This window comes from Telmatherina bonti (assembly GCF_933228915.1).
Source record: "Telmatherina bonti genome assembly, chromosome: 16".
In the NCBI taxonomy this organism is placed as follows: domain Eukaryota; kingdom Metazoa; phylum Chordata; class Actinopteri; order Atheriniformes; family Telmatherinidae; genus Telmatherina; species Telmatherina bonti.
Window position 1 is genome coordinate 9,959,108 of NC_136614.1, and position 26,105 is coordinate 9,985,212.

At 41.3% G+C, this 26,105-nt stretch overlaps 2 protein-coding genes across 2 annotated transcripts; both read left to right on the forward strand.

Moving 5' to 3' along the window:
- Nucleotides 1-389: 389 nt before the first annotated feature.
- LOC306767629 (cytochrome P450 2K1-like) lies at nt 390-5,197 on the forward strand (the record flags this gene model as incomplete). The annotated part of the gene is made up of 9 exons (XM_079255703.1): nt 390-587; nt 695-857; nt 1,097-1,246; nt 1,332-1,492; nt 2,099-2,278; nt 2,483-2,624; nt 2,713-2,897; nt 4,787-4,928; nt 5,010-5,197. The coding sequence occupies 9 exons, from the start codon at nt 390-392 to the stop codon at nt 5,195-5,197; spliced, it is 1,509 nt and encodes a 502-aa protein (XP_079111829.1).
- A 5,561-nt stretch (nt 5,198-10,758) lies between these two features.
- LOC306767630 (cytochrome P450 2K1-like) lies at nt 10,759-17,696 on the forward strand (the record flags this gene model as incomplete). Its single annotated transcript, XM_079255704.1, has 9 exons — nt 10,759-10,956; nt 11,064-11,226; nt 13,890-14,039; nt 14,125-14,285; nt 14,409-14,588; nt 15,760-15,901; nt 15,990-16,174; nt 17,286-17,427; nt 17,509-17,696. 9 exons carry the CDS (start codon nt 10,759-10,761, stop codon nt 17,694-17,696), a joined length of 1,509 nt encoding a protein of 502 aa, XP_079111830.1.
- Between the last annotated feature and the right edge of the window lie 8,409 nt (nt 17,697-26,105).

The following is a 26,105-nucleotide window of genomic DNA, read 5'->3' on the forward strand; positions in this document are numbered from 1 at the left end:
TGAGTAGCTTTTAATATCAATGAGACATTAAGTTTAATAATTAAACCAGATAATTTGCAACATGTCTCTTTATACTGGCCTCAGAGTGGGAAATTATACCAAATGAAAGCTTTTAAGCATTATCAGCTTTATTCGGGAAGGTAATATATGTGCATTTCTTTGAACTGGTAAGTGTGTAAGACAAACAATGTGCATGAAGAACATTTTTAAAAAGATCTCTTAGTCTTCAACAGAGAACAAAGTACCAGCTGTTAAAGCAATGATTTACCACCTTTCATACATGAACCTTCACATCGTTTGCTCGAGCCTTCAGAAGGACTTTTACTTTCCACTGGTGACATCTCCCTGTCACCCTCCCAACATAAAACTAGTGACAACGTTCTGAAGCCATGGGGCTTTCAGATGTTCTACTCCAGTCGTTTAATGCGGGCTCCCTGCTGGGAGCTCTGGTAGTCTTCCTGGCCATCTACCTCATCTCCTCCTCCATCTTCAGCTCCCGAACGGAGCCTCCAGGACCCAGACCTCTTCCCCTACTGGGGAACCTGCTGCAGATTGACCTGAATAGACCCTACAAGACCTTGGTGGAGGTGAGATTAATCTGGTTTCCTTTTGTTAAACTTTGTTGTGATTCATTTCTGTTCTGCTTGTTTGTCTTTCCAAAATGAGCAACATGACCTCATCTCGCTGTTCTCAGCTTTCAGAGAAATACGGATCAGTCTTCACCGTTTACTTGGGACCTCAGAAGGTGGTGGTCCTGGCGGGATTCAAGACGGTGAAGGAGGCGCTTGTCGGCCATGATGAGGAGTTTGGAGGAAGACACTTGCTTCCAGTATTGCATGAATTTAACAATGGTCATGGTAAGGAAGAACAAAATGAGCAACCTAACTTATTTATCTTCCCTAAGCTGCAACATGGAGGAAATGAAGCTAAAACTCATAAAATTGCCAGGAAATATTCAGAGCATGTGTCATTAGATCAATGTCATTGAGTCTCTTTTGCCTTATTAATACAAGTTACTGGTGAGGAGACAAATGACTGTATTATTTGTTTACATGTTCATGCTATAAATAAAGCAACATGTCCTGCTTCGTCTCAGGGGTTTTATGGTCCAACGGGGACTCGTGGAGAGAAATGCGGCGCTTTGCTTTGACCAACCTGAGAGACTTTGGGATGGGCAAGAAGGCCTGTGAGGACAAAATCATTGAGGAATGTCAGCATCTTATTGACGTCTTTAAACAACTCAAAGGTAGATTTGAGTTTAAACAGAATGAATCTGTTTGTAGATGAATTATTACTTACATTAACACTTTTCTGTTCTTCCCTTGTGACAGGAAAAGGTTTTGATTCAATGCAGCCACTGAACTATGCAGTCTCTAATATTATCTGCTCCATGGTGTACGGCAGCAGGTTTGAATATGACGACCCGGCATTCACATCGATGGTGGATCGAACTAATCAGGTCATCCAGATGACTGGTGCTCCCTCCATTCAGGTGCGGTGGAACTTTTCTGGGAAGTTTATGCCGATAAAAATCATTCTAATATAAACTAGAAAAGCACTCGAGGAACACAAACATCTGCCATGGACCACATTTCCCCCCATACTGTAAATATTTGTTCTCTTCCTATGGTGACAATTCCAAAGGCGCCCACTTTTTAGTATTCTGGATGATAGTATCCAGAATGATTCCTTTACCTGGATCAGTCTTTGATATATTTTTCAACCTGTTGGAAGCTTATTCTGTATTTTTATCCGAAGTGATCTGACAATTTTCGTTGAAGTTACGTGCGCAAATATTGAAAATGGCCGTATCTCACAATGTTAAAGAAACCGGATTTATCTGGCTCACCACCAAAACTAAATCAGTTCTTCCTTTTCACATTTCCAACAACTCCTGAATATGTCATGGAAATTGGTCCATAACTTTTTGAGTTAAACACAAACAAACAGACAGACAGACATACAAACAAAGAGATAAACGCCAATAAAAACATCAGCCCCTTGGCGGAGGTAATAATTAACTTTTATGGTTGAACTTTCAGCTTTTCTCTTGCTGCATGTGTTACATAACGTCTGATGCGTTTCTGCTGTTTTGAAGATTTCCAACCTGTTCCCGTGGCTCGGCAAGTTGTTTGCAAAGCGGAAGGAGTTCATGGACCTGGCCCACGCCAACAGGAAACAGAACTTTACCCTCTTCAAACAGCTGAAAGAAACACTCAACCCGCAGATGTGCAGAGGTTTTGTGGACGCCTTTCTCGTCCGCAAGGAAAACCTGGAGGTTGAGTTTTCTACCATCTTTTGGGAATACCATAGTTTAGTTATGTGGATGCATGTCTGTCCTGTGAGATGGGTGATAAAACAAGCAAATATCCAGAAACATGATGAGATAATTACTGAAAATGAATCTTTATGCTCCATTTTCTCCACAATGTTCTGCAGACATTCAGTAAGGAACGTCAGCATGTTACATGTCTGTGTGCAGGAATCTGGGGTTACTACCAGCCACTTCCATGATGTAAACCTTGTAATGACAGTCTTAAACCTGTTTAACGCCGGCACTGAGACCACGTCAACCACTCTGAGATGGGGTCTACTACTGATGGCCAAGTACCCAAAGATACAAGGTGAGGAGCTTGAGTTGCCCAATGAAAGATGTTGCTGGTCGCCATGGTGACTGACTTTCCTGTCATCTTGTCCCATTCCATCATCAAGACCAGGTCCAGGAGGAGATCAAAACCGTCATAGGAGATCGCCAAGTGCAGGTTGCAGACAGGAGGAGCCTTCCTTTCACCAATGCTGTCATCCATGAGACCCAGAGACTGGGCAACATCGTCCCCATGTCCCTCCCTCACGAAACCACCAGAGACGTTTCGTTTCACGGTTACTTCATTAAGAAGGTCAGACTGAAGATTAGAAAATGAATGCATCATCCATTTTCTTCCATTTATCCGGGGTTGGGTCGCGGGGGCAGCAGCCTAAGCAGGGAAGCCCAGACTTCCCTCTCCCCAGCCACATTTGCCAACCCTGCGGGGGGGGGGGGGGGGGGGGGGGGGATCCAAAGGGGTTCCCAGGCCAGCCAAGAAATATAATACTTCAAGCATGTCCTGGGTCTTCCCCGGGGTCTCCTCTCAGAGGGACGTGCCTGGATCACCTCACCAGGGAGGTCCAGGAGGCATCCTGTCCAGATGCCCGAGCCACCTCAACTGGTTCCTCTCGATGCGGAGGAGCAGCCCGGATGCCTGAGCTTCTCACCCTATCTCTAAGGGAGAGCCCGGCCACCCTGCGGGGGAAACGTAGATTGACTGGTAAATCGAGAGCTTCGCCTTCTGGCTCAGCTTCTTCTTCACCAAAACAGTCCGGTGCAGAGTCCGCAGACGATCAGTCTGTCCATCTCACGCTCCATCCTTCCCTCACTCGTGAACAAGACCCCGAGATATTTAAACTCCTCCACTTGAGGCAGGACCTCACTCCCGACCCGGAGAGGGCAATCCACCCTATTTTGGCACTGAAACAAATTCTCACTTCATTTTAGTAAAACAAAATGCATTATATCTAGAAATAAGTCCAGAAATTTAAGTAGATATTTAACAATCAATGATAATGAAAGTATAATTTTAACTGAAACCAGATTTAATTCTTCTCCTTGAAGTGGGAGATTGGGTACCTGTCAATGAAAAGGACACGCCCCTAAATATGCAGAACCTTGAAATGACTTATAAATGGGCGAGTTAGAAAAAAATTCACTCCCCCCACAGTTGTCATGAAGCTAAACTGTTAAACCGAAAATGGATTTTTGTACCAGTCTGTAAACATGTTTATTTCTGCTGTGAAGTTGGTCTTTTTAACATGGGAGTCTATGGGGATTTGCTCTGTTTTGCAGCCCCTAGTGGATGAAGGGGAAACAGAAAATTTTGCCACTTCTGCATAGGCTTCACTTTTAACCTTCAGAGGTTGCCGCTTGGAGGAAACACATACAAAACTCGAACTAATGAAATATTCTATTTTCAAAATTAATCCCATAAGAATTCTCAGTGACAACCCAAATGGCCAAATAAGCCATTATCTCCTCAAATATTCTGAAATTCAAAGACTTAGTTTATAAAGTTACAGTAAAAACCATGTACAAAAAACCCAAACTTTTATCTAAACAAGTCCAAAACTTTTCAAAATGAAGGAATGTGGTTATAACTTGAGAGAAACGTTATTTGACAAACTACCAGCCAAACTACAACTCAGTGTTTATGTCCATCTTTTTTATTTTTTAATTTCTCCTGAAGATGTGTGCTTGCTCAGGATGGGAGATTGAGTTGGAGCTTCCAAGTAAATCTGTTGGTTTCCTTATATAGGCTGTTATGAATTGGCTTTCATTATGTTCTTTTTTTCCTGTCTGTAAAGCAGCTTGAGATGGCATTGCCGTGATTTGGCGCTATATAAATAAAGTTGAATTAAATTTAATTGAAGATAGACATGTTGGACAACCTCTTTTCTGTGTTTTCATCTTATAATTTTTCTAAATTCATCAGGATTTTATTTTCTAAGAGAAAACACATACGACTGTTTTTATGTTTTCAATATTTTCTTTTATCATTTGAAACGTTGCCCTGTGATGGACTGGTGAGCTGTCCAGGGTGTACCCTGCCTTTTGCCCAAAGACTGCTGGGATTAAGCAGTTAGGAAATTGAATGAATGAACTGAAACGTTTTCATGTTTGGAGATCAATAACTAAAGTAAAAACACTGCTTAGCAAATAAGAACGTTTTAAGTGTGTGTGTTATGATTTCTTCAGGGAACGGTGGTGTATCCTCTCCTCACATCCGTCCTGTATGATCCCACAGAGTGGGAGAAACCACACAGCTTCCATCCTGCTCACTTCCTGAACAAAGATGGAAACTTCGTCATGCGAGACGCCTTCATGCCGTTTTCTGCAGGTTTGTGAGCTCCGGCGTTTCCTGCTGAGGCTGCATTCACAGACGGGATGTGCAACGTTCTCCTGTGCTTCTCTCCTGCAGGTCGCCGGATTTGTCTTGGAGAGAGTCTGGCAAAGATGGAGCTCTTCATCTTCTTCACCACGCTCCTCCAGCGTTTCCGGTTCACGCCTCCTCCTGGAGTTTCAGAGCAGGAATTAGATCTGACTCCATGTGGGGGCATCACTCTCGGCCCCGTGCCCCATAAGCTGTGCGCCGTTTCCCGCATGTGAAGCCCTGCGTAGCGACTGCAGCTGTTATATGTTAGTTTAATAAGAAGGTAAATCTGTCGTAAATCTATTATCTCCTTCAATAAGCTCTGTTCAGATGCTCAATAAATAAATTAGTTTTTCCAAATTCAAGAAGCCATTTTAAGGAGGGAAACGTGGAAAAAAGCTGAGGTATCACACGACACTGCACTGAGGATTTGGGGTTATTTTACCATTCATGGTATGGGGTTCTTTCCCCGTTATTGGGATGCTACTAGACAACTCATTAGCTCTGGATTCCAACACTGATGTTTTATGTGTGTGAGGCTACTTGTACGTTACCTGCTAATGTGTGAAAGCTTTAATTCCTTCTCAATGACATGCATGATGTACCGGAACCGGTGTGCTATTTAAACACACTGACATCAGATCATGTAGAAGGTGGACAATCCAACAATCATCTGCAGAACTGTTAAAAATGTGCAGACTGGGAAGATGTGGGATACTGGAACATGCTGAATGTGTGTCTTTAGATCATATGTTTCAGTCGTTTGGCATTTCATCTCAAAGTGAAGAAAATGTGTGGGATAAATTTCAATTTGAGAGCTCAGCCAAATTTTCTAACCACGCTGCTTTAAGCAGATTCCACAGAGACCCAGTTATTAGCATCCAGACATGGTGGAACAGAGAAAACGTGCCTCTGTCTTTATTTAATCTTTATTCCTGCATATGTGTTATTATTGAAGGCACACTGTTTAACTTTTGGCCACTAGGGGCGCTAAACTTGCAACATCCCACTGGCCACACAACGTTGTTGCAAAATTAAACAATCTCTATCCATGTTTTGAAATCGTGTTTGCAGACCACTTTGACCAGCAAGATAATCGGGATTTACACCACAAACCTATCACAACCAGAAGAGTCTGTGACACCAGACATGGTGGTTTAGCTTCGACACATTATGTAGCCTCTGCGTTTGTATCTGAAACAAAAAAAAAAAAACACTAACACAAAGCAAGAACTGCCCAAAAACATCACTACAAATTATAATTTAGGGAAACAAAGGAAACAGCAACTTTGGCACAACAACGTTAGCATTAGTCCTTAGCTTGTGGGACATTACAGTTGTACTTCTTCCTACTGAACAGTGCATGAAAACCAGAAAACTAAAGCAGGCCTGTTGCTAATCATTCTCTTACTACGTTGATATTTACAAGAACTATAGGAAACGTATTTACTGCATGCAAACCAGCCTAACTTGTGTAAATGGTTAAGAGAGTCACATTAGCTTAGGTCTGTAGCCGATTAGCTTCAAAGAGCCGATTTAGCTTCAAGTAAACAGCAAAATAAAGATGTACACTGCAATGTTCTGCAGCTCATCAGACACTTACTGCCATCGTTTTGGATAAACACTGGCTGAAAGATGTGAAAAAGTAAATTATATTTTGGTATGTCTGCTCAACAGAAGCTAACTTAGCGGTGACAACGCTGCGGCGAACAGAGAGAGGGTTTAAATCCACACGGTTCTTTCTTCAGTGTTTCCTCTGCAGTGATCCTGCTGTCACTTTCTGGCCTCCTCAGACACTGTTTTCACCTTCTTACTTCATTCAGTCATGACACACCTTCACTGGCAGAGGAGGAAAAAGCAGCACAAATCAGAGCCTTCTGTGTTTATAGAGGTGGGGTGTAAAGCAAAGCGATCCCGGTCACATGACACCATGAGAAACAGATCCACTTCTGCAAAGTTACAATTGCTCAGAGCGCTACCACGCGTCAAGTTCTGTAAACTGTCACCAGAAATCTTCCATTGTTACTCACATCAGGCTGAGACATTACATCATTTCCCTTTAACTGTGTTTATTTTCTTCTGATAGTTAATGTCTCTCCCTGACTGCGAATATTTCGCTTTTAGTTGAGTTATTTTGTGGACTTTTTACTGCAGCTGTCTTGTGAATTGCAGGGTTTGATTAAGAGGCTTTATGATTTCTGTAGTTTGAAGTTTGCAGGAACGGATCAGAGGCCTCAAATAAATCTAAATTTCCCACATATCACCATTTTTAGATGGTATTTGTAATTATAAACAAGCTTGTTGAGTTTAGCATGCTGCTTGAGTCCATTTGAGTCCATTTCTCCTCTGTTTGCCAAAATATTTTGTCTCTCATTTGGCAGATTTTCGTTTCTGGTCCTTTTTAAAATGTCTTTATAAGAAACATTCTGCTTTTTTGTGTATGTTGGTTCAGCATCTTGATCTGTATGATAAATTTAACTTTTGAATATTCTGGACAGATAAAATTGTAGTTAAAATGCAGTAAAACCTGGATAACTGAGAAGAGTTAATCACATGTGATATCCATGCAGTACCATCATCTAAGCACAGTGTGGCTCTATAGTCCTTGATGTGACTCGATCAGTTCACTGCTTGACTGAAGCTCCAGGTTACAGTTTGACTATAAACTGAACCTACAAGGTTTACTGATTTATTTTGTATGCATTGAAATGTTTGTGTTCACAGCAGTTTCTGTCCTGCTCCTGGAAAAACATCTGCAGTCAGTGGAAATGCATGTGTTAATACGGGTTCATGACAATTCAGACAATCAAATGAATAAATCGAGCTGCAAAAGCAGAGATCAGAGAAGTCTGTTCTGATCATTAATTAATATAAAATAAATGGAACAACTGTAAACATACTCTGTGCTGTTAACTGTGGACAGCAGCAGGTTTCTAGGATCTATGCCGCTTTACATCACTACAGTCTTCCTCATCTTTGTTCAGAACCTGAACAAAGAAAATTAAAGTTCAGCTATTTTTAACGTTTCCTTTAATCCTCAGGATGCTGAGAGATGTTCTGGGATTCATGGATCCAAATAATAAAAGGGTTCAAGTCCTATTTTTATCACATTCCATCTTCAAATACATCATAAGGTACAAAAGAGTACGTTTGTCCATCTATCTATAAAAACGTCTCCATGGAGAAACTCCACACTGATGATGGATAAAAAAAGAGAGAAGAAAATCTAGAGGTTCATTATGAAATGTATGAACTGCACTCGTATAATTTACAACTGGAACGCAATAAAGTCCAAGTTCTCTGACATTATCACCAAAAACTGTCATCATGCTCGGGCCTTATTTGCTACAGTCGGCAGGGTGACAAACCCTCCTGTGCCATCACTCAACTTTATTCCACCAAGGCCTGCAATGAGTTTGTAAAGTTCTTCACAAACAAAATCCAGAATTAGTTCATCATCTGTACTGTGTCCATTAAAAACCAGCTTAAAGGCCACAACAGTTTTGTACCATTGAAGATCTATAGGGATATCTTACATCAGCTTAACTCCTCTTGCACTTCGGACATCCTGCCAACAGGTTTTTTAAAAAAAATTCTCAAAGACCGTGGAGCCAGATCTGTTACTGACTGTGAACCCACAAATGGAAAAATAATGGTCAATTTCATATCTTCCATTTTTGAGTCAGATCATAGAAAAAGCGGGGCTGCACAGAGGCATAGTGGTTAGCACTGTGGCCTCACAGCAAGAAGGTTGCTGGTTCAATCCTAGGCTGGGCCAAGGTTTGGACAGTGACCTTTCTGTGTGGAGTTTGCATGTTCTCCTCATGTCTGCCTGGGTTCTCTCCAGGTACTCCAGCTTCCTCCCACTGTCCAAAGACATGCATGTTGGGTTAATTGGGTACTCTAAATTTCCAGTGAGTGTGAGTGGTTGTTTGTCTCATTGTGGCCCTGTGATGGACTGGTGAGCTGTCCAGGGTGTACCCTGCCTTTCGCCCAAAGACTGCTGGGATAGGCTCCAGCTTCTCCACGACCCTTAATCGGACTAAGTGGTTAGGATAATGAATGAATGAATGAAAAGGATCATAGAAAAAGCAGTTTTTCATCAGCTAAATGATTTTTTTAACACAAAAAAGGAGCTTTGATGTCTTCCAGCCAGGTTTTCGACTGCACCACAGCACTGAGACTGCTTTGACCAAACTTATTAATGACATATATTTGTATATAAATGCTGAAAAAAACACAAAAATATCTACTTAGTTTTACTGGACCTTAGTGCTGCATTTGATACAGCTGACCACAACGTATTACTCTGACTGGGGAGCTGGGTGGGTCTCTCTGGCACTGTACTAATTTGGTACAAAACATAGTAATAGAATAAGAAGTACTTTGTGTCAATAGACAACTTTACATCTGAGCAGACAAAAATTACATGTGGAGTTCCCCCAGGTTCCATCTTGGGGTCTCTTCTGTTTAACATCCACATGCTCCCATTGGCACAGGTCAAACAGAACAACAACATTAGTTACCATAGCTACGCAGATGACACACAGACTTATATTACCATGTCAGGAGACCGAGGACATGTACAGGATCTTAACAAATGCTTTGAGATTGATGAGTGGATGTGCCTAGACTTTGTTCCGCTAAACAAAAATGAGGTGATTGTCTTTTTAATTCTGTTTTGATCTAATGCTCCCTTTTTCGTTTCTCTTTTTTGATTTTAATTTTTACTTCAAATGTTCCGTCAACTTGTTTCACCATCCACTTCACTATATTCAAAGGTTGCATTATACATACTACTACTATTAATAATTATTATTATAACAATTATAATAATAAATAACACTAAATGTGTCGCTAGATTAAAATACTATTTCATTAAAGTTATTAAAGTTATGAAATGAAAAATACTTTATTAATCCCCAAAGGGAAATTCAATATTGTAGGATATGATAATTAACTAGAGGAGGTCTTGTTCCGGAGTCTGATGGCTGCAGGCAGGAATGATCTTCTGTATCTTTCAGTCTTACATCGGACCTGAAGAAGCCTCTCACTGAACACACTTTGTTGTTTCATCACTGTGTTGTGGAGGGGGTGTGAAGAATCCTCCATCATCTTCATCAGCTTGTGCAGCATTCTTCTTTGGACAATCAGCTCCAGCGGCTCCAGAGTTACTCCAAGCACAGAAGCAGCTTTCTGGATCAGTTTGTTGATTCTCTTCAAGTCTCTGGTTCTGATCCTTATCCTTCTCCCCCTTGTACGTACAGACATGTCTGCAGTTTACAGCCGTCTGCTCTTAAACGGTGAACTCCTCCATCTTGCATGAACTTTCTCATAAAAGCACTTTAAACTAAAACAATAAAAGTTTCCAGGGAAGTCAATAAATTTTTGCAAATTATATAATACACAGTCAGTGTAATGATTAAACCAGAGAATCTGCAGCTATATAATGACGTCAGTATGAAATATTACAACATATTAAACTTTTCAGTTTTATCAGTTTTCAATCTGGAACTTCTGCATTTTTCTTTTATTGCAGTAGATTCATGTAGTACGTCGTAGTACGAGATACAGGAATGCTGAGCGTGTGAAAAGGACATTTTAAAAGGTCTCTTAGATGTTTAGAGTTAGACTTAAACAGAGAACAAAGTACCAGCTGTTAAAGCAATGATTTACCACCTTTCATACATGAACCTTCACATCGTTTGCTCGAGCCTTCAGAAGGACTTTTACTTTCCACTGGTGACATCTCCCTGTCACCCTCCCAACATAAAACTAGTGACAACGTTCTGAAGCCATGGGGCTTTCAGATGTTCTACTCCAGTCGTTTAATGCGGGCTCCCTGCTGGGAGCTCTGGTAGTCTTCCTGGCCATCTACCTCATCTCCTCCTCCATCTTCAGCTCCCGAACGGAGCCTCCAGGACCCAGACCTCTTCCCCTACTGGGGAACCTGCTGCAGATTGACCTGAATAGACCCTACAAGACCTTGGTGGAGGTGAGATTAATCTGGTTTCCTTTTGTTAAACTTTGTTGTGATTCATTTCTGTTCTGCTTGTTTGTCTTTCCAAAATGAGCAACATGACCTCATCTCTCTGTTCTCAGCTTTCAGAGAAATACGGATCAGTCTTCACCGTTTACTTGGGACCTCAGAAGGTGGTGGTCCTGGCGGGATTCAAGACGGTGAAGGAGGCGCTTGTCGGCCATGACGAGGAGTTCGGAGGAAGACACTTGCTTCCGATTTTACGTGAATTTAACAAAGGTCATGGTAAGGAAGAAAATAAGCAGCTTTTATGTTAATTTATAAAATCTAACTTATTTATCTTTACTAATTTATTACATTGATCAAGCAGGATGGGGGTTGGCAACGCTGGTCCTGAAGGGGAGCAGTCCTCAAGTGTTAAGAGTTTCCCTGCTACAACACACCTGAATCAGATCGATGGGTCATGAACAGAGTTTGATGTCCCTTTCTACACAAGTCTGCTAATGAAGTCCGATGTGTGTCAGGTGTGTTGCAGCAGGGAAACTCTGAACACTTGCAGGACTGCTCCCTTGGAAAAGATATGGAATACCACAAATAAAACAAAAACTAATTAATTGCCAGGAGCCTTTTTATTCAGAGGAGGGAAGATTTTATTTACGGGGATTTTTCACGCAAATAAATCTGTAACCGCAGATCGAAGCCATGGTGTGGTGGTGACATCTTAAGGGCGGGATAGTCGGATCAACGTAGTCCTTTACGGAGGAAAAAGATCACACACACTAATCCATCGGTGTTGCTTAACCGGAAGAGAGAGCCCTCAAGTTCCTCCTTTGTTTATACTTTTCATTCACACACATCAACATGAGAGCACACATACATAACTTTCTCATAGGTCAACGCATAGTGTGGCGGTGAAAATTTCGCTTAGTCCGGATGTAAACGTTGTGATGAGAAACACTGGTGCTGGTGCTTCCACAGAGCTCTTTTTGTTTTATCACAGTCTTCATCAAACTTTTGTATGTCATTATTTGTAGCATATTTTCTGGTGTTCCTCAGAGGGAGTCCTCTGCACCGGGTGTCATACTGGCTGTGGCTGCGGGGGCACCTTTCATGTCTTTGGTCTTTTGACCGCACCATGATGGTGTCCCCGATACTGTGGTCTGGTTGACTCTTGGTGCAGACGGCTCACTGTGATGGTGTTTCCTTACTGTGTAGGTAAGGTGGTGTATGCGTCCTGTTGAGTGTTGGAATTGGATGTTGGTTGGGTGTGTGCATGAGACGGGAGGGGCAGATGAATTTTCTTTATTGGGTTTTTATATCGTGAAGCACTTTGTGTTGCATTTTATTGTAGGAAAAGTGATTTATAAATAAAGTCCATCCATCCATCTTCTGCCGCTTTTCCGGGGTCGGGTCGCGGGGGCAGCAGCCTAAGCAGGGAAGCCAAGACTTCCCTCTCCCCAGCCACATCTGCCAACTCTGTGGGGGGATATCCCGAGGCGTTCCCGGGCCAGCTGAGAGATATAATACTTCAAGCATGTCTTCCCTGGGGTCTCCTCACAGAGGGACGTGCCTGTAACACCTCACAAGGGAGACATCCAAGAGGCATCCTGACCAGATGCCCGAGCCACCTCAACTGGTTCCTCTCGATGCGGAGGAGCAGCAGCTCTACTCTGCTCCCCTCCTGGATGAGCTCCTCACCAGCGTGGCTTTACTCCATGTAAAGCCACCCTGCGGAGGAAACTCATTTCAGCTGCCTGTATACGAGATCTCCTTCTTTCGGTCACAACCCACAGCTCATGACCATAGGTGAGGGTAGGAACGTAGATCGACTGGTAAATCGAGAGCTTCGCCTTCTGGCTCAGCTCCTTCTTCACCACGACAGACCGGCGCAGAGCCCGCATTACTGCAGACGCCGCACCGATCCGTCTGTCGATCTCACGCTCCATCCTTCCCTCCCTCGTGAACAAGACCCCGAGATATTTAAACTCCTCCACTTGAGGCAGGACCTGACTCCCGACCCGGAGAGGACAATCCACCCTATTCCGGCTGAGGACCATGGTCTCAGATTTGGAGGTGCTGATTGTCATCCCAGCCGCGTCACACTCGACTGCGAATGGATCAAGTGAGAACTGGAGATCACGACCAGATGAAGCCAACAGGACCACGTCATCTGCAAAAGCAGGGACATGGTTTGATTTGATATGATTTGATGTATGAAGCCGACGGCTGCTGTCAGATGGGAAAACTAAGCAAAGTGTGTCGCTAAAACATCCGTCCATCATCCATGAGAGCGCATTCCTGTCTGCAGGACTGATACAGTCTGATGACATCACCATTAGTGGACAACATGAGTGTCCTTAAATGGCCGTTCCACCATTAAACCATTCTGGCAGCTCTGAAAGGGTCGTTTTGGCTTTGGTCAACTAATGCAAGTTTTGACGTGAAAGAACTGCTTGTCTCCTCTAAATGTTACGAGTTCCATGTAACTCGCGTGAATGATCACGTGACCAGACGTCTTGACTTCCCATCTACGCCTCTGAAAGTAGATGTTTGTTGTTTTGCGCATGTTTTTTAAAGCGTCTATTACTGATATATAATGAAATTATATAATTGCAGCCCTCCCCTACTTCATAAAAGCCTGGCTGAGATAATGTGCAATGCTTGTTAACTTTATATCTAATGTATAAAAACGTCAATGTGCAGAATTTGAATTCTGGGTATAAAACCTAAATTTCCACTAATATCTTATCATCAAATTAAATAATCACACATGTTACGTTGAAGAATGAAACACAAGTTTTTATTTTGGAAGAAAAAATGTTAATGTCATTTTTATTATTTATGTGAATTATTGATGAAGAAACAAACGACTTTGTGAATGATTTTGTTTACATGATCGAAATAAACCTTTTAAAAATAACAAAGCAACATGTCCTGCTTCGTCTCAGGGGTTTTATGGTCCAACGGGGACTCGTGGAGAGAAATGCGGCGCTTTGCTTTGACCAACCTGAGAGACTTTGGGATGGGCAAGAAGGCCTGTGAGGACAAAATCATTGAGGAATGTCAGCATCTTATTGACGTCTTTAAACAACTCAAAGGTAGATTTGAGTTTAAACAGAATGAATCTGTTTGTAGATGAATTTTTACTGACATTAACACTTTTCTGTTCTTCCCTTGTGACAGGAAAAGGTTTTGATTCAATGCAGCCACTGAACTATGCAGTCTCTAATATTATCTGCTCCATGGTGTACGGCAGCAGGTTTGAATATGACGACCCGGCGTTCACATCGATGGTGGATCGAACTAATCAGGTCATCCAGCTGACTGGTGCTCCCTCCATTCAGGTGTGGTGGAACTTTTCTGGGAAGTTTATGCTGTTATACTTTAACCGCTATACAGCAGGACTTTCAGCTTTTCTCTTGCTGCATGTGTTACGTAACGTCTGATGCATTACTGATGTTTTAAAGATTTCCAACCTGTTCCCGTGGCTCGGCAAGTTGTTTGCAAAGCGGAAGGAGTTCATGGACCTGGCCCACGCCAACAGGAAACAGAACTTTACCCTCTTCAAACAGCTGAAAGAAACACTCAACCCGCAGATGTGCAGAGGTTTTGTGGACGCCTTTCTCGTCCGCAAGGAAAACCTGGAGGTTGAGTTTTCTACCATCTTTTGGGAATACCATAGTTTAGTTACGTGGATGCATGTCTGTCCTGTGATATAGGCAGTGTTGGGAAAGTTCATATTCAACATGAATGAGTGCAAAGATCAGTTCATACATTTAAAGATGAAGTAGTTCAGCCCATAGTTCGAAATTCAAATTTCTAAGTTCACAGCTCCAAAATTCAACTAGTTCGTAATTCTTTTTTTACATGTTGCACCAAACTATTATCTTAAGAATAGTCATTTTCCAATTGTTGCAACCCATTCAGTCCACACTCGTAACCAGCTGCAGTTTTTTCTCCAGCAGTGTATTTCTAGAAGAAATTAAGAAAAACTTGCTGCTTAAATGGCTTTTTAGGAATGAGAAATTAAACAATCTGACAAAGGAACCAGGCTGACGCAGCAAACAAAGAATGTAGCTCTAATTGCAAAATTTTAACGTGCAAAACATTCAAACAATTTTTCTTTTTCTGTCTGTTTTCTTTTCGTTGAGTAACTTTTCTATTTTTTACTAATGTATTTTTTTCTGCCCCAAAAAATAACAAGTTCTACAGCTTGGGTCATAAGAGTGCAATATTCAGCCCAAATAAAAAAATATAAATGAATAAAAAGAAATAAATCCAGTCAGTAGGATTCCAAGGCCATGGACATAAATAAATAAAATAATCATAATAATTAGTGGAGAAAGAAGGATTTTGGCTACATGCTTTGCAATTTGACGCGCAGTACGACTTTAGCGGTATGTTGCCAGATTTGATATTTCCCCCTCTTTAAGTCAGGCCCTGTTTGAGGTGTGTTTTAGTCGGTTTTAGCCGAGATTTTGCTTAAAAGGCTTCGCGGAAATCTGGCGCTCTTTTGAGTAAAGTTGAACTGTATGAGAACGCCGTTCACAAACGCTTGATTGAGCGCGCTCACAATGACGTTCATTAGACAGAAATACAGTACGTTCAGTTCACGCTCCCACAAAATATGAACGAGTTCATTAACGACGGCTCAATGAACTCGTTCAGACACAACACTGGAGATAAGTGATAAAACAAGCAAATATCCAGAAACATGATGAGATAATTACTGAAAATGAATCTTTATGCTCCATTTTCTCCACAATGTTCTGCAGACATTCAGTAAGGAACCTCAGCATGTTACATGTCTGTGTGCAGGAATCTGGGGTTACTACCAGCTACTTCCATGATGCAAACCTTTTAACAACTGTCTTAAACCTGTTTAACGCCGGCACTGAGACCACGTCAACCACTCTGAGATGGGGTCTACTGCTGATGGCCAAGTACCCAAAGATACAAGGTGAGGAGCTTGAATTGCCCAATGAAAGATGTTGCTGGTCGCCATGGTGACTGACTTTCCTGTCATCTTGTCCCGTTCCATCATCAAGACCAGGTCCAGGAGGAGATCAAAACCGTCATAGGAGATCGCCAAGTGCAGGTTGCAGACAGGAAGAGCCTTCCTTTCACCAATGCTGTCATCCATGAGACCCAGAGACTGGGCAACATCGTCCCCATGTCCCTCCCTCACGAAACCACCAGAGACGTTTCGTTTCACGGTTACTTCATTAAGAAGGTCAGACTGAAGATTAGAAAAAGCTGCAGAAGCATCAAACCCATGTCGACATCTTCCCAGATGCGATGCAACATCTGCCATTTTCTCATTCATGTGCTTCTTTTTTCATGAATGAAGGAATCCAGTTATAACTTGAGAGAAACGTTAATTGACAAACTACAACTTAGTGTTCATGCCATAGACTGTATATGAAAGATGGACGGAGCGTTCGGCAGTTAAAAGTGAAGCCTGTGTTGAAGTGTACAAAACTGCAGTTCCCCCTTCATCCACTAGGGGCTGCAAAACAGAGCAAATCCCCATAGACTCCCATGTTAAAAAGACCAACTTCACAGCAGAAATAAACATGTTTACAACCTGGTACAACTAAACATTTTAGGTTTAATAGGTCAGGTTTACCTTCACGACAACTGTGGGGGGAGTGAATTTTTTTCTAACTCGCCCGTTTAAAAGTAATTTAATCTTGAAGTTCGGCATATTTAGGGGCGTGTCCTTTTGATTGACAGGTACCTGACCTCCCGCTTCAAGTATGAAGAACGTAGAACAACCAGATGGTGTTTTTAGCTGTTTAACAACGTGACTTAGCTTCACCCTGCTTACCTCTGTTAGCTGGTTAGCTTTTAGCTACAGAAAGCTCGGAGTTCGCTTGATGTCAATCATCCTCCATGATGCTCACAGCCCCCCTCTCAGCTCCACCTCTTTGCCCATATTTGTATTTTCTGGGTGAGACAACATGCATGCCGCTGCCAAGATGGTGATGGTAGGAACCGCCCACCGAGCTTCAATTCAGCTCTTCAGAAACCTACGGGTGACGTCACGGAGGCTCCGCCCATCTTTTATGTACAGTCTATGGTTTATGTCCATCTTTTCTTTTTAATTTTTCCTGAAGATAGACATCATGTTGGACAACTTCTTTTCTGTGTTTTCATCTTATAATTTCTCTAAATTCATCAGGATTTTATTTTCTAAGAGAAAACACATCCGACTGTTTTTATGTTTTCAATATTTTCTTTTATCATTTGAAACGTTTTCATGTTTGGAGATCAATAACTAAAGTAAAAACACCGCTTAGCAAATAAGAACGTTTTAAGTGTGTGTGTTATGATTTCTTCAGGGAACGGTGGTGTATCCTCTCCTCACATCCGTCCTGTATGATCCCACAGAGTGGGAGAAACCACACAGCTTCCATCCTGCTCACTTCCTGAACAAAGATGGAAACTTCGTCATGCGAGACGCCTTCATGCCGTTTTCTGCAGGTTTGTGAGCTCCGGCGTTTCCTGCTGAGGCTGCATTCACAGACGGGATGTGCAACGTTCTCCTGTGCTTCTCTCCTGCAGGTCGCCGGATTTGTCTTGGAGAGAGTCTGGCAAAGATGGAGCTCTTCATCTTCTTCACCACGCTCCTCCAGCGTTTCCGGTTCACTCCTCCTCCTGGAGTTTCAGAGCAGGAATTAGATCTGACTCCATGTGGGGGCATCACTCTCGGCCCCATGCCCCATAAGCTGTGCGCCGTTTCCCGCATGTGAAGCCCTGCGTAGCGACTGCAGCTGATAAATATCAACACTTTTATAAAAATAAAACCAGTTTGATAAAAGTTTGCAGCATTCAAGGCTGATATCAATCAATATATAACACAACAGCTGCTTTAATAACCTCACTCCTCATGCTTAATCTGCTGAATAAATCTTTAGTTTTGCTAAATCGATATAAACTGATGAGATTATTAATAAAAAATCTTGATCAAGTCTCAGTCTGACAATCCTGAAATCACCATCCATCACATGCACGAGCGTTTCAGCATGACCTGCGCTGCTACCTGCAGCACAGAACTCTGCAAACCTTTCTATTTAACCTGCTTCCAAGCAGCCAGATTCTTCTCTGAAGCATTTTCATGGTTTTTATTTATGTTTTTCTTCTCATTTCCACTCCAGTCTACAGACAGCTTGGAGAATATTTAGTTTTAAATGATCTTAAGGTACTTTGATAGCAGAGTCACATTGTTTCTGTCTCATGAGGCGCATCGATAAAAACCATCAAACATGACGGTTTGACAGAAAAAAAAAAAGAAAAAAACTGTCTGCAGCAGATAAACAAGATCTGAAAGTGAAACCCGAAACAAACCACAACAACAGACCTGAACCTGAGAGACGCATCGTCAGCAGATTTATCTACAAAAGGCTGAAGCCTCAACAAGAATTGTCTCCATGGAAATTTATTACTCACATCATATTAAAAATCCAAATTATGCATGTGAGAGAAGCTGATTTGGCCGTGCAGGTCCTTTGTCACAGTGAAGAGCCAGATTTACCACCAAAAAACCCCACTTTACCCTCCTTATGTATGCAGACTAACAGCTTTCAAGCCTTACGTTTCCAGAAATGGCTGCAGGTTGACTCATCGGATGCATCAGACAATTAACCACCCAGTCGTTGCATCATTTGGTTTTCACGCTACGGCTTACCTTCATGTCACTGCACGTTTCTGAGCTGAGATCTGTGACCAGAGGAGGGTAAAAAACCTGTCGGCCCAGCAGACGGAAGTTCAAGAATCACAAAAACAAACAATGGAAACGCTTTAATCTGCAGAAAAGAATTTTCTTTTCACTGAAGCGCCTCTGTCTCAACATCTAGTATGCATTTTCTGAGGCTTAACTTTCAGGTTGAGCACCAACATTTTGGCAGCTAGCAAGCTAGTCAAGGAGGAGATGACGTGTTATCCTGTAGGTCACATCTCAGAAAGGTTGAAACTGCACTAAACAACACATTAGATATGACCAATAAACCTAAAATGGTTTTCTGATCCAGGCTGTAAACATGTTTATTTCTGCTGTAAACATGTTTATTTCTGCTGTGAAGTTGGTCTTTTAACAAAGAACTTGTTCCCCTTTGGAGCCCCTAGTGGATGAAGGGGAAACTTGCAGTTCCTCCCTCCACCACCAGAGGTCGCTGCTTGAATCTAACGCTGATGTTTTATGTGTGTTCAGATAAAGCTGGGCTTCAGCTTTCCATAGCTGCCTTGCATGATGCAGAACTGTTGTTATTTATCCACTCTAACGTGAGATCATGTTAGAAGATGGACAACCCAACAATAATCTGCAAAACCACAAAAAAAACCCTGCTTTTTCAGACACAGACTGGGAATGTCTGCAAACAGAACATGCAGACCTCCCTGCAGAATGTTTCTATGATGGATGTGTCCCTGCTGGGTGAAGAGGACAGGTCGGATAACCTCCCGTCCTCTAACCAAGCTGCTGAGCATTCAGACATGGTGGAACAAATACGTTTAGAAGAATATGCAGGTTTGAAAATGTGTTACCGTCTTTTTTTGTCTTTTTTCTTCATCTGGTTTTCCTGATAGTTAAATTTTAATCCGACTATGAACATTGAGAAGTTAAATGAGTTTTTTCTTCTTGTTTTGCCATATTTGTTCAGAAACTGGATATCAGTCGCTTTTCTTTGCTCCTCACTGACTCATCTGTTTATCTACGATATAACTTATTATTACGAAATCAGTGAACATCAGAAATAACATCGTTTTAAACCTCATTTTAGCAGAAACTTTCATCCAGAACAACCCGTTTTGGATCGTGTTGCCTTCTAAATGCAAAAAAGTAATGAGACAAAACAAGATTTTGGTGAATTGAAATGAAAGTACTGCAATGTTCTGGGGACTGGTCCGTTGTCCATCCTGTCTCCCAACTGGTAGCGGCTGAAATAGTCAAGATTAAAAAAGAAAAAAAAGACATGTGATATTTGTTATAAAATAACAAATCCAGAATCAAGACAGCAAAACAACACGGATGGAAATCAAAGTATTACTTTGCATTGTCCACATCCTCCCAACTTTTCCTGCTTTGGACTCATAAACACACAGAAAAGCACCAATAAGTGATCAGATCATACAGTTGTACTGCCAGGGACACGTTCAGCCATTTTTCATTAACATTAGGAAAAAAAAATGTCCAAAGTTCAACACAAGCAGGAGTCTGGTTTCATCACTTCTCTGTTATTTACTCTTAAAGGCAAAGTACACTTTCCTCATCTTAAAGGGGAAATAGACATTTTCTCTCCACTTAAAGGGCATCCAGAACAAAGTGACAATCAAATAAAACATTTGCATCCATCTAATTATTTTGGTCAATTACCTGAACATAAAACCTGAAAAATAAAAATGAATGAAATATAATAAAATAAAAAAATTACCAGAACATTAAACTAAAAAAAAAAAAATAAAATGAAAAATTTTCAAAACAAAACCTGAAAGATAAAAAATTAAAAAAATATAATAAAATTAAAAATTTACCTGAACATTGAACCCAAAACAAAAAATTAAATAAACAATTACCTGAACATAAAACCTGAAAAATAAAATAAAATAATTACCTGAACATAAAACTTGAAAAATAAAAGATAAATAGAATTTACCAGTACATTAAACAAAAAAACAAAAAAAAAAAATTCAAACAATTACTCGAACACAAAATCTGATAAAAAACAAAAACTATTACCTGAGCATAAAACTCAAACCAACAGAAATAATCCGTGTGCAACATGTTCAAACCCTCATTTAAACCCCCGCCTACGAGCTGCAGGGAGGAAATCTTATAAGTTTCTTGATTGAAGAAAAAGTCAGTTTTTCCATCAAAAAATGGAATATCAGAAAAATGGGGAAGTTAGATGAAGCTGAGAAACAGTTCAACAACCAGAACACTTTGATCATCTTCTGGTTGAATAATCGTTTCATTTCTCGCCAACAGGGAGGAAAAGTGTCGTTATTTTACTTTATGAGATTTTTTTTTCTCTTCTCTAATGGAAATATGAGAATTCTGCTGAAGACAAATTTAGCTTTTTCTTCCTGTGAATTATGTTTCTTCATCTTTGTGACGTCATTATTTCCAGTGTAGGTGGATCGTTTTGGTAAAAAAGGAGAAATTCAGTTAATATTTCTGCAGAGATACAGAGAAATCGATCTGATCAATATTGTTCAGTTATAATAAACAGGCCAATAAGAGGTTAAATAATGCGTTTGGTACGGGTGGGAAAAATTGAATTGAAAAAATGGATATTGGGGTTTTTTGCCTTACAATTTTAAAATCATTTATTTAGTTAAAAAAAAATTTTTTCCAAATAATCTATCATCAATATTTGTTCATTTTTATTGTTTTTATTGATCTTTTTACTTGTCTTCTTGGGTGTTACAACAGCAGAATGATGGTCTAGCAACTGTGTGTTTTTTTTCTAACAAACCAAGAAAAATGACGAGCAAATAAAAGTTTTGTACATTTTTCTACATAATCAGCTATATTGAAGATTTGTGTGAATCACAATTGAAATCGAATCGGCACCCAAAAGATCGGAAGCGAAGCGAATCAGGACAAAAGCATGTCGCCACAGCCCTAGCGTTGGTGTATTTATACAGAACCAGTTCACAATGCAGCCTGATGACACCGCGAACAGAAATAAACGAGTTGTGTCATCACCACTTCCTAATGGAGACGGAAAACATTTCCCTTTTCTAAGAAGTCACAACTTCTTCATGAGACACGTTTAGCTGTAAATGGATGTTTTATGTCCAGATTCCAGATTTTATCATCTAAGCCGGAAAAGCAAATATGTTAGTGAAGCTGCCGACAGATCCTCCAGAACAACCTGCAAACATGGAATAAACTAATGTTTGGTTTTGACCTGCAGAGAAAAAGGATCTTTCATGTTGGAAACAAAATAAATGAATAAAAGACACGTCGGCTTCAGATGTCTTTCATCTGCATCTGTGGACGGCAGCATAGAGCTGGGAGAGGTCGGTGGAGGCTGCAGGAGGAGTTTTAACGATGCTGTAGGTCACGCTGGCTTCATCTTTACCACCAGCCTGTTAGACGAAGAACAGAAACAATCAATCCAACAAAATGTTACCATTTTTCCATCCTGATGAGAGAAGCTTCTACTGGAACGTTTAATTCACATACGAGACTAAAGCCGACCATTATGAACCAATCAGACGGCTCACCCAGACGCCAGCGTTGCTCGTGTTCAGGAAGCTGATGGAGGCGTAGTGGACATCTGCAGCATCAGCCTGCAGGGGGAGGGAGGTCAGAGGTTGGGACTGAAACAAAAGCTTCAATGAACGAATGAACCAGCAAAGTAAATAAAAACTAACCTTTTTCAGATTTTATTACTCATTTATTACCTATTTGTTCATGGTTGCTTTTTGTTTAAACATATGACGGGGATACGACCATCTTGAAACTACAGATGCCGGTAAGGGACAAACAGCACCAACATGGAATAAGAAGCCAGCGCACAGTGATTGAGACGTTGGTGGAGGAGACCAGTGACAGTTTTTCTACAGCTGCAAACTTGAGAATCTGTTCAGTTGTCTTTTATAAAAATCCAAGAGCCGTTTTCATCATCATTAGGAACACAAATAAGGTTCCGTTCATGCTCCACGAGAAGCTTGGTATGCAGCGGGGTGGGGCCACTGCAGACGCTGATTCTGCTTTATATACAATGAAGCCAGTTGTTTCATATTTAATATTTAACGGGAAACTTTATCCATGGCGGGGCAGGTCGTGCACACGACTGCGTCCGTGTGTTTCTTTGCAACATGTTGGAAAAATTTTTGTACTTTCTCACCAATTCAACCAGCTGTTTTATCAAAACAATTTGTTTCACATGCAAAAATGCGGAAGCGGCATCTGTCCCCTTCATGTCTTTCTCTGTTAACCACGCCCACCTCAAATGTCCGACCAATCACACGATACTTCTCGGAGCCCCGCAAGAAAAGGTTTTGCCTGCCTGATGTGTTGAGAATGTAGACCGTATATGAAAGATGGACGGAGCCTTCGGCGGTAAAAAGTGAAGGCTATGTGGAAGTGCATAAAACTGCAGTTCCCCCTTCATCCACTAGGGGCTGCAAAACTGAGCAAATCCCCATAGACTCCTATGTTAAAAAGACCAACTTCACAGCAGAAATAAACATGTTTACAGCGGAAATAAACATGTTTACAGCCTGGTACAAAAATCCATTTTAGGTTTAATAGGTCAGGTTTACCTTCATGACAACTGTGGGGGGAGTGAATTTTTTTCTAACTCGCCCGTTTAAAAGTAATTTAATCTCGAAGTTCTGCATATTTAGGGGCGTGTCCTTTTTATTGACAGGTACCCATTCTCCCACTTCAAGTCAGAAGAACGCAGAACAACCGCGGTTTTTAGCCGGTTAACAACGTGACTTAGCTTTAGCCCGCTTACCTCCGTTAGCTGGTTAGCTCCTGTTATCTCCGGGTTAGCTCGTCAATCATCTGCCATGATACTCACAGTCCCCCTCTGAGCTCCACCTCTTTGCCCATATTTGTATTTTTCGGGCGAGACGACACGCATGACTCTGCCAAAATGGTGATGGTAGGAACCGCCCACCGAGCTTCAATTCAGCTCTTCAGAAACCTACGGGTGACACCACGGAGGCTACGTCCATCTTTCTATATACAGTCTATGGCTAAAACATAGCAGCCTTGTTGCTATGGAGACGGAGGTTTACGTGCTTTCAGTAGCGTTACACATCTGTATTTACCTGATGTCCCACCTCTGCTGCTGCAGTGTCCTGCATTTGAGCTGCTACGCTACATGACTTCAAAGCTAATCCACCAAGTAAAGTTTCAACGTTTACAAAGTTTCAACGGTAATTCTGATATCTGATCATTTGCGTGTTTTTATGCTGATGCGTTTCTATTCGCCTCTGCAGAAGAAACGTCTTCTTTATTCTTCCTTCTTTTAAACAAAGACATTAGATCCACGGGTCGGTTTGAGCATCAGTGTTTAAAACTAATTCCTGTGGAAGTGTGTGAAGAAGCGTGTAACGCTGTACATGTGTGTGGTCTCACCGTGTCCTGACAGGTTTCTGGACTAGTCCGAGTCCCTGCAGAGTTCAAGCTCAACTGCTGAACAAACAGAGTTTGGTTAAAGTTTTCTGTTCACAACAAACAGCCATTGAAACATTTAAACATATAAAAATGAGTTCTTAAAATTATTTGATTATTTGGTAAAAAAAAAAAAAAAAAAACAACTCACAGCTGATTCATCCGTCTGTGTTTTGTTTCCTGAAGATGAAAGAGAATCAAAATTGTGTCCAACAGTGAAAATCCAGCTATAAACCTGTGTTTAACTGGGAATTTTCTCACCTCTCGTTTTCCTCCATCTGATGATAATCACTGTAGTTGTTATGAGAGCTGCTGAACCAACAGCGGCAGCGATCAGCCATGCTAGCGCTGATGTTCGTGTGGTTGGTGTGGACAATGGGAAGTCTGTTGGAGAGGTCGCCTCTGATTCTGTGTTCTTTTCTGAAACTGAAAGACAGAATGGTACATTTAGAAATATTGATCAATAATTCACAAACACTTCAGGCACCTGATCTTTAAACTTATTAGTTTTTATTAGACAGAAACAGACGGGACTAAAATAGAAGCTCTGAATGAAACTAAACAAAGAATAACTAGGAGTCAAAAGAGCCAGATCTTTGAAAAGAGCTGAACTTCCCATCAACAACACAATCTCAAGGTTTCCAACTCCAACACACCTGATTCAGATGAACTAAACTCCTCATGAAGTTCTTCCTAAGCCTGCTCATGAGATGTGATTTGACTTGGGTGTGTCAAAGTCTGAAAAACATGCAGGACACGTGTCTCCTAGGACCAGGACTGAGACCGACTACCAGAGTTCTGGCTGCGAAGACAAAAGGCCTAAAAATGCTCCCTGATCTACGTAGACGGGGACGTACGGTGCCTCCCTCATGCTTTCATGTGTCTTTCACAAACGTTGCCATGGTTGTTAAGTCAGTTCCTCCACCAGTGGGCTGTGCTGAGTTAAAAATTCATTTCCACATTTTGGTAGCGCTAATTTACAAAGTTCTTTACAACAACCTGAAAGGACCAGAAGAAGAAGAAAACCAGAAAGTTTTGTGTTGTTCTCCATAACTTCTTCAGGTGTTTTTTATGGTGGTTTTTGCATCATATTCTTCTTTTTCTCTTCTTCTCTGGTTCGTTTATTTGGCTTGTTGCATGCAGACTAAACAACTCAACGCTGCCCCCATGGTTTCTGGTGGTACTGCTCCATTTTCTGCATCAGGTGACGCATAGCCGAAACCCTTCAAATCAGAAATTACGCACGTAACTGACGAAGGAAACTATTCACAAAGTGTTTGGGAGGAGAAAAGGTGCATTCTGCTATTTAAGGTTTAAAATACAGCATTAACGGCTTGCAATAGGAGACAGACAAAATCATCCGTCTGTCTGCACATCCGTGTTCTGACCATAATTAGGCTTTAAACATTAAAAATTGATGTGAGCTTCCGTCTTTTGTTTCCATTCAAGTAAATCAAGAGAAATGAAAAGTTGGAATAAGCCCACACACCGTATATGAAAGATGGACGGGTCCTCTGACGGTTAAAAGTGAAGCCAATGCAGAAGTGCATAAAACTGCAGTTCCCCCTTCATCCACTAGGGGCTGCAAAACAGAGCAAATCCCCATAGACTCCCATGTTAAAAAGACCAACTTCACAGCCGAAATAAACATGTTTACAGCCTGGTTCAAAAATCCATTTTAGGTTTAATAGGTCAGGTTTACCTTCATGACAACTGTGGGGGGAGTGAATTTTTTTCAAACTCGTCCGTTTAAAAGTAATTTAATCTCAAAATTCTGTCCTTTTGATTGACAGGTACCCGATCTCCCGCTTCAAGTAAGAAGAATGCAGAACAACTGCGGTTTTTAGCCGGTTAACAACGTGACTTAGCTTTAGCTAAGCTGGTTAGCTCCTGTTATCTCCAGGTTAGCTCGGTTAGCTCTTGGCTACAGGCACCTGAGAGTTCACGAGATGTCAATCATCCACCATGACGCTCACAACCCCCCTTTCAGCTCCACCTCTTTGCCCATATTTGTATTTTCCGGGTG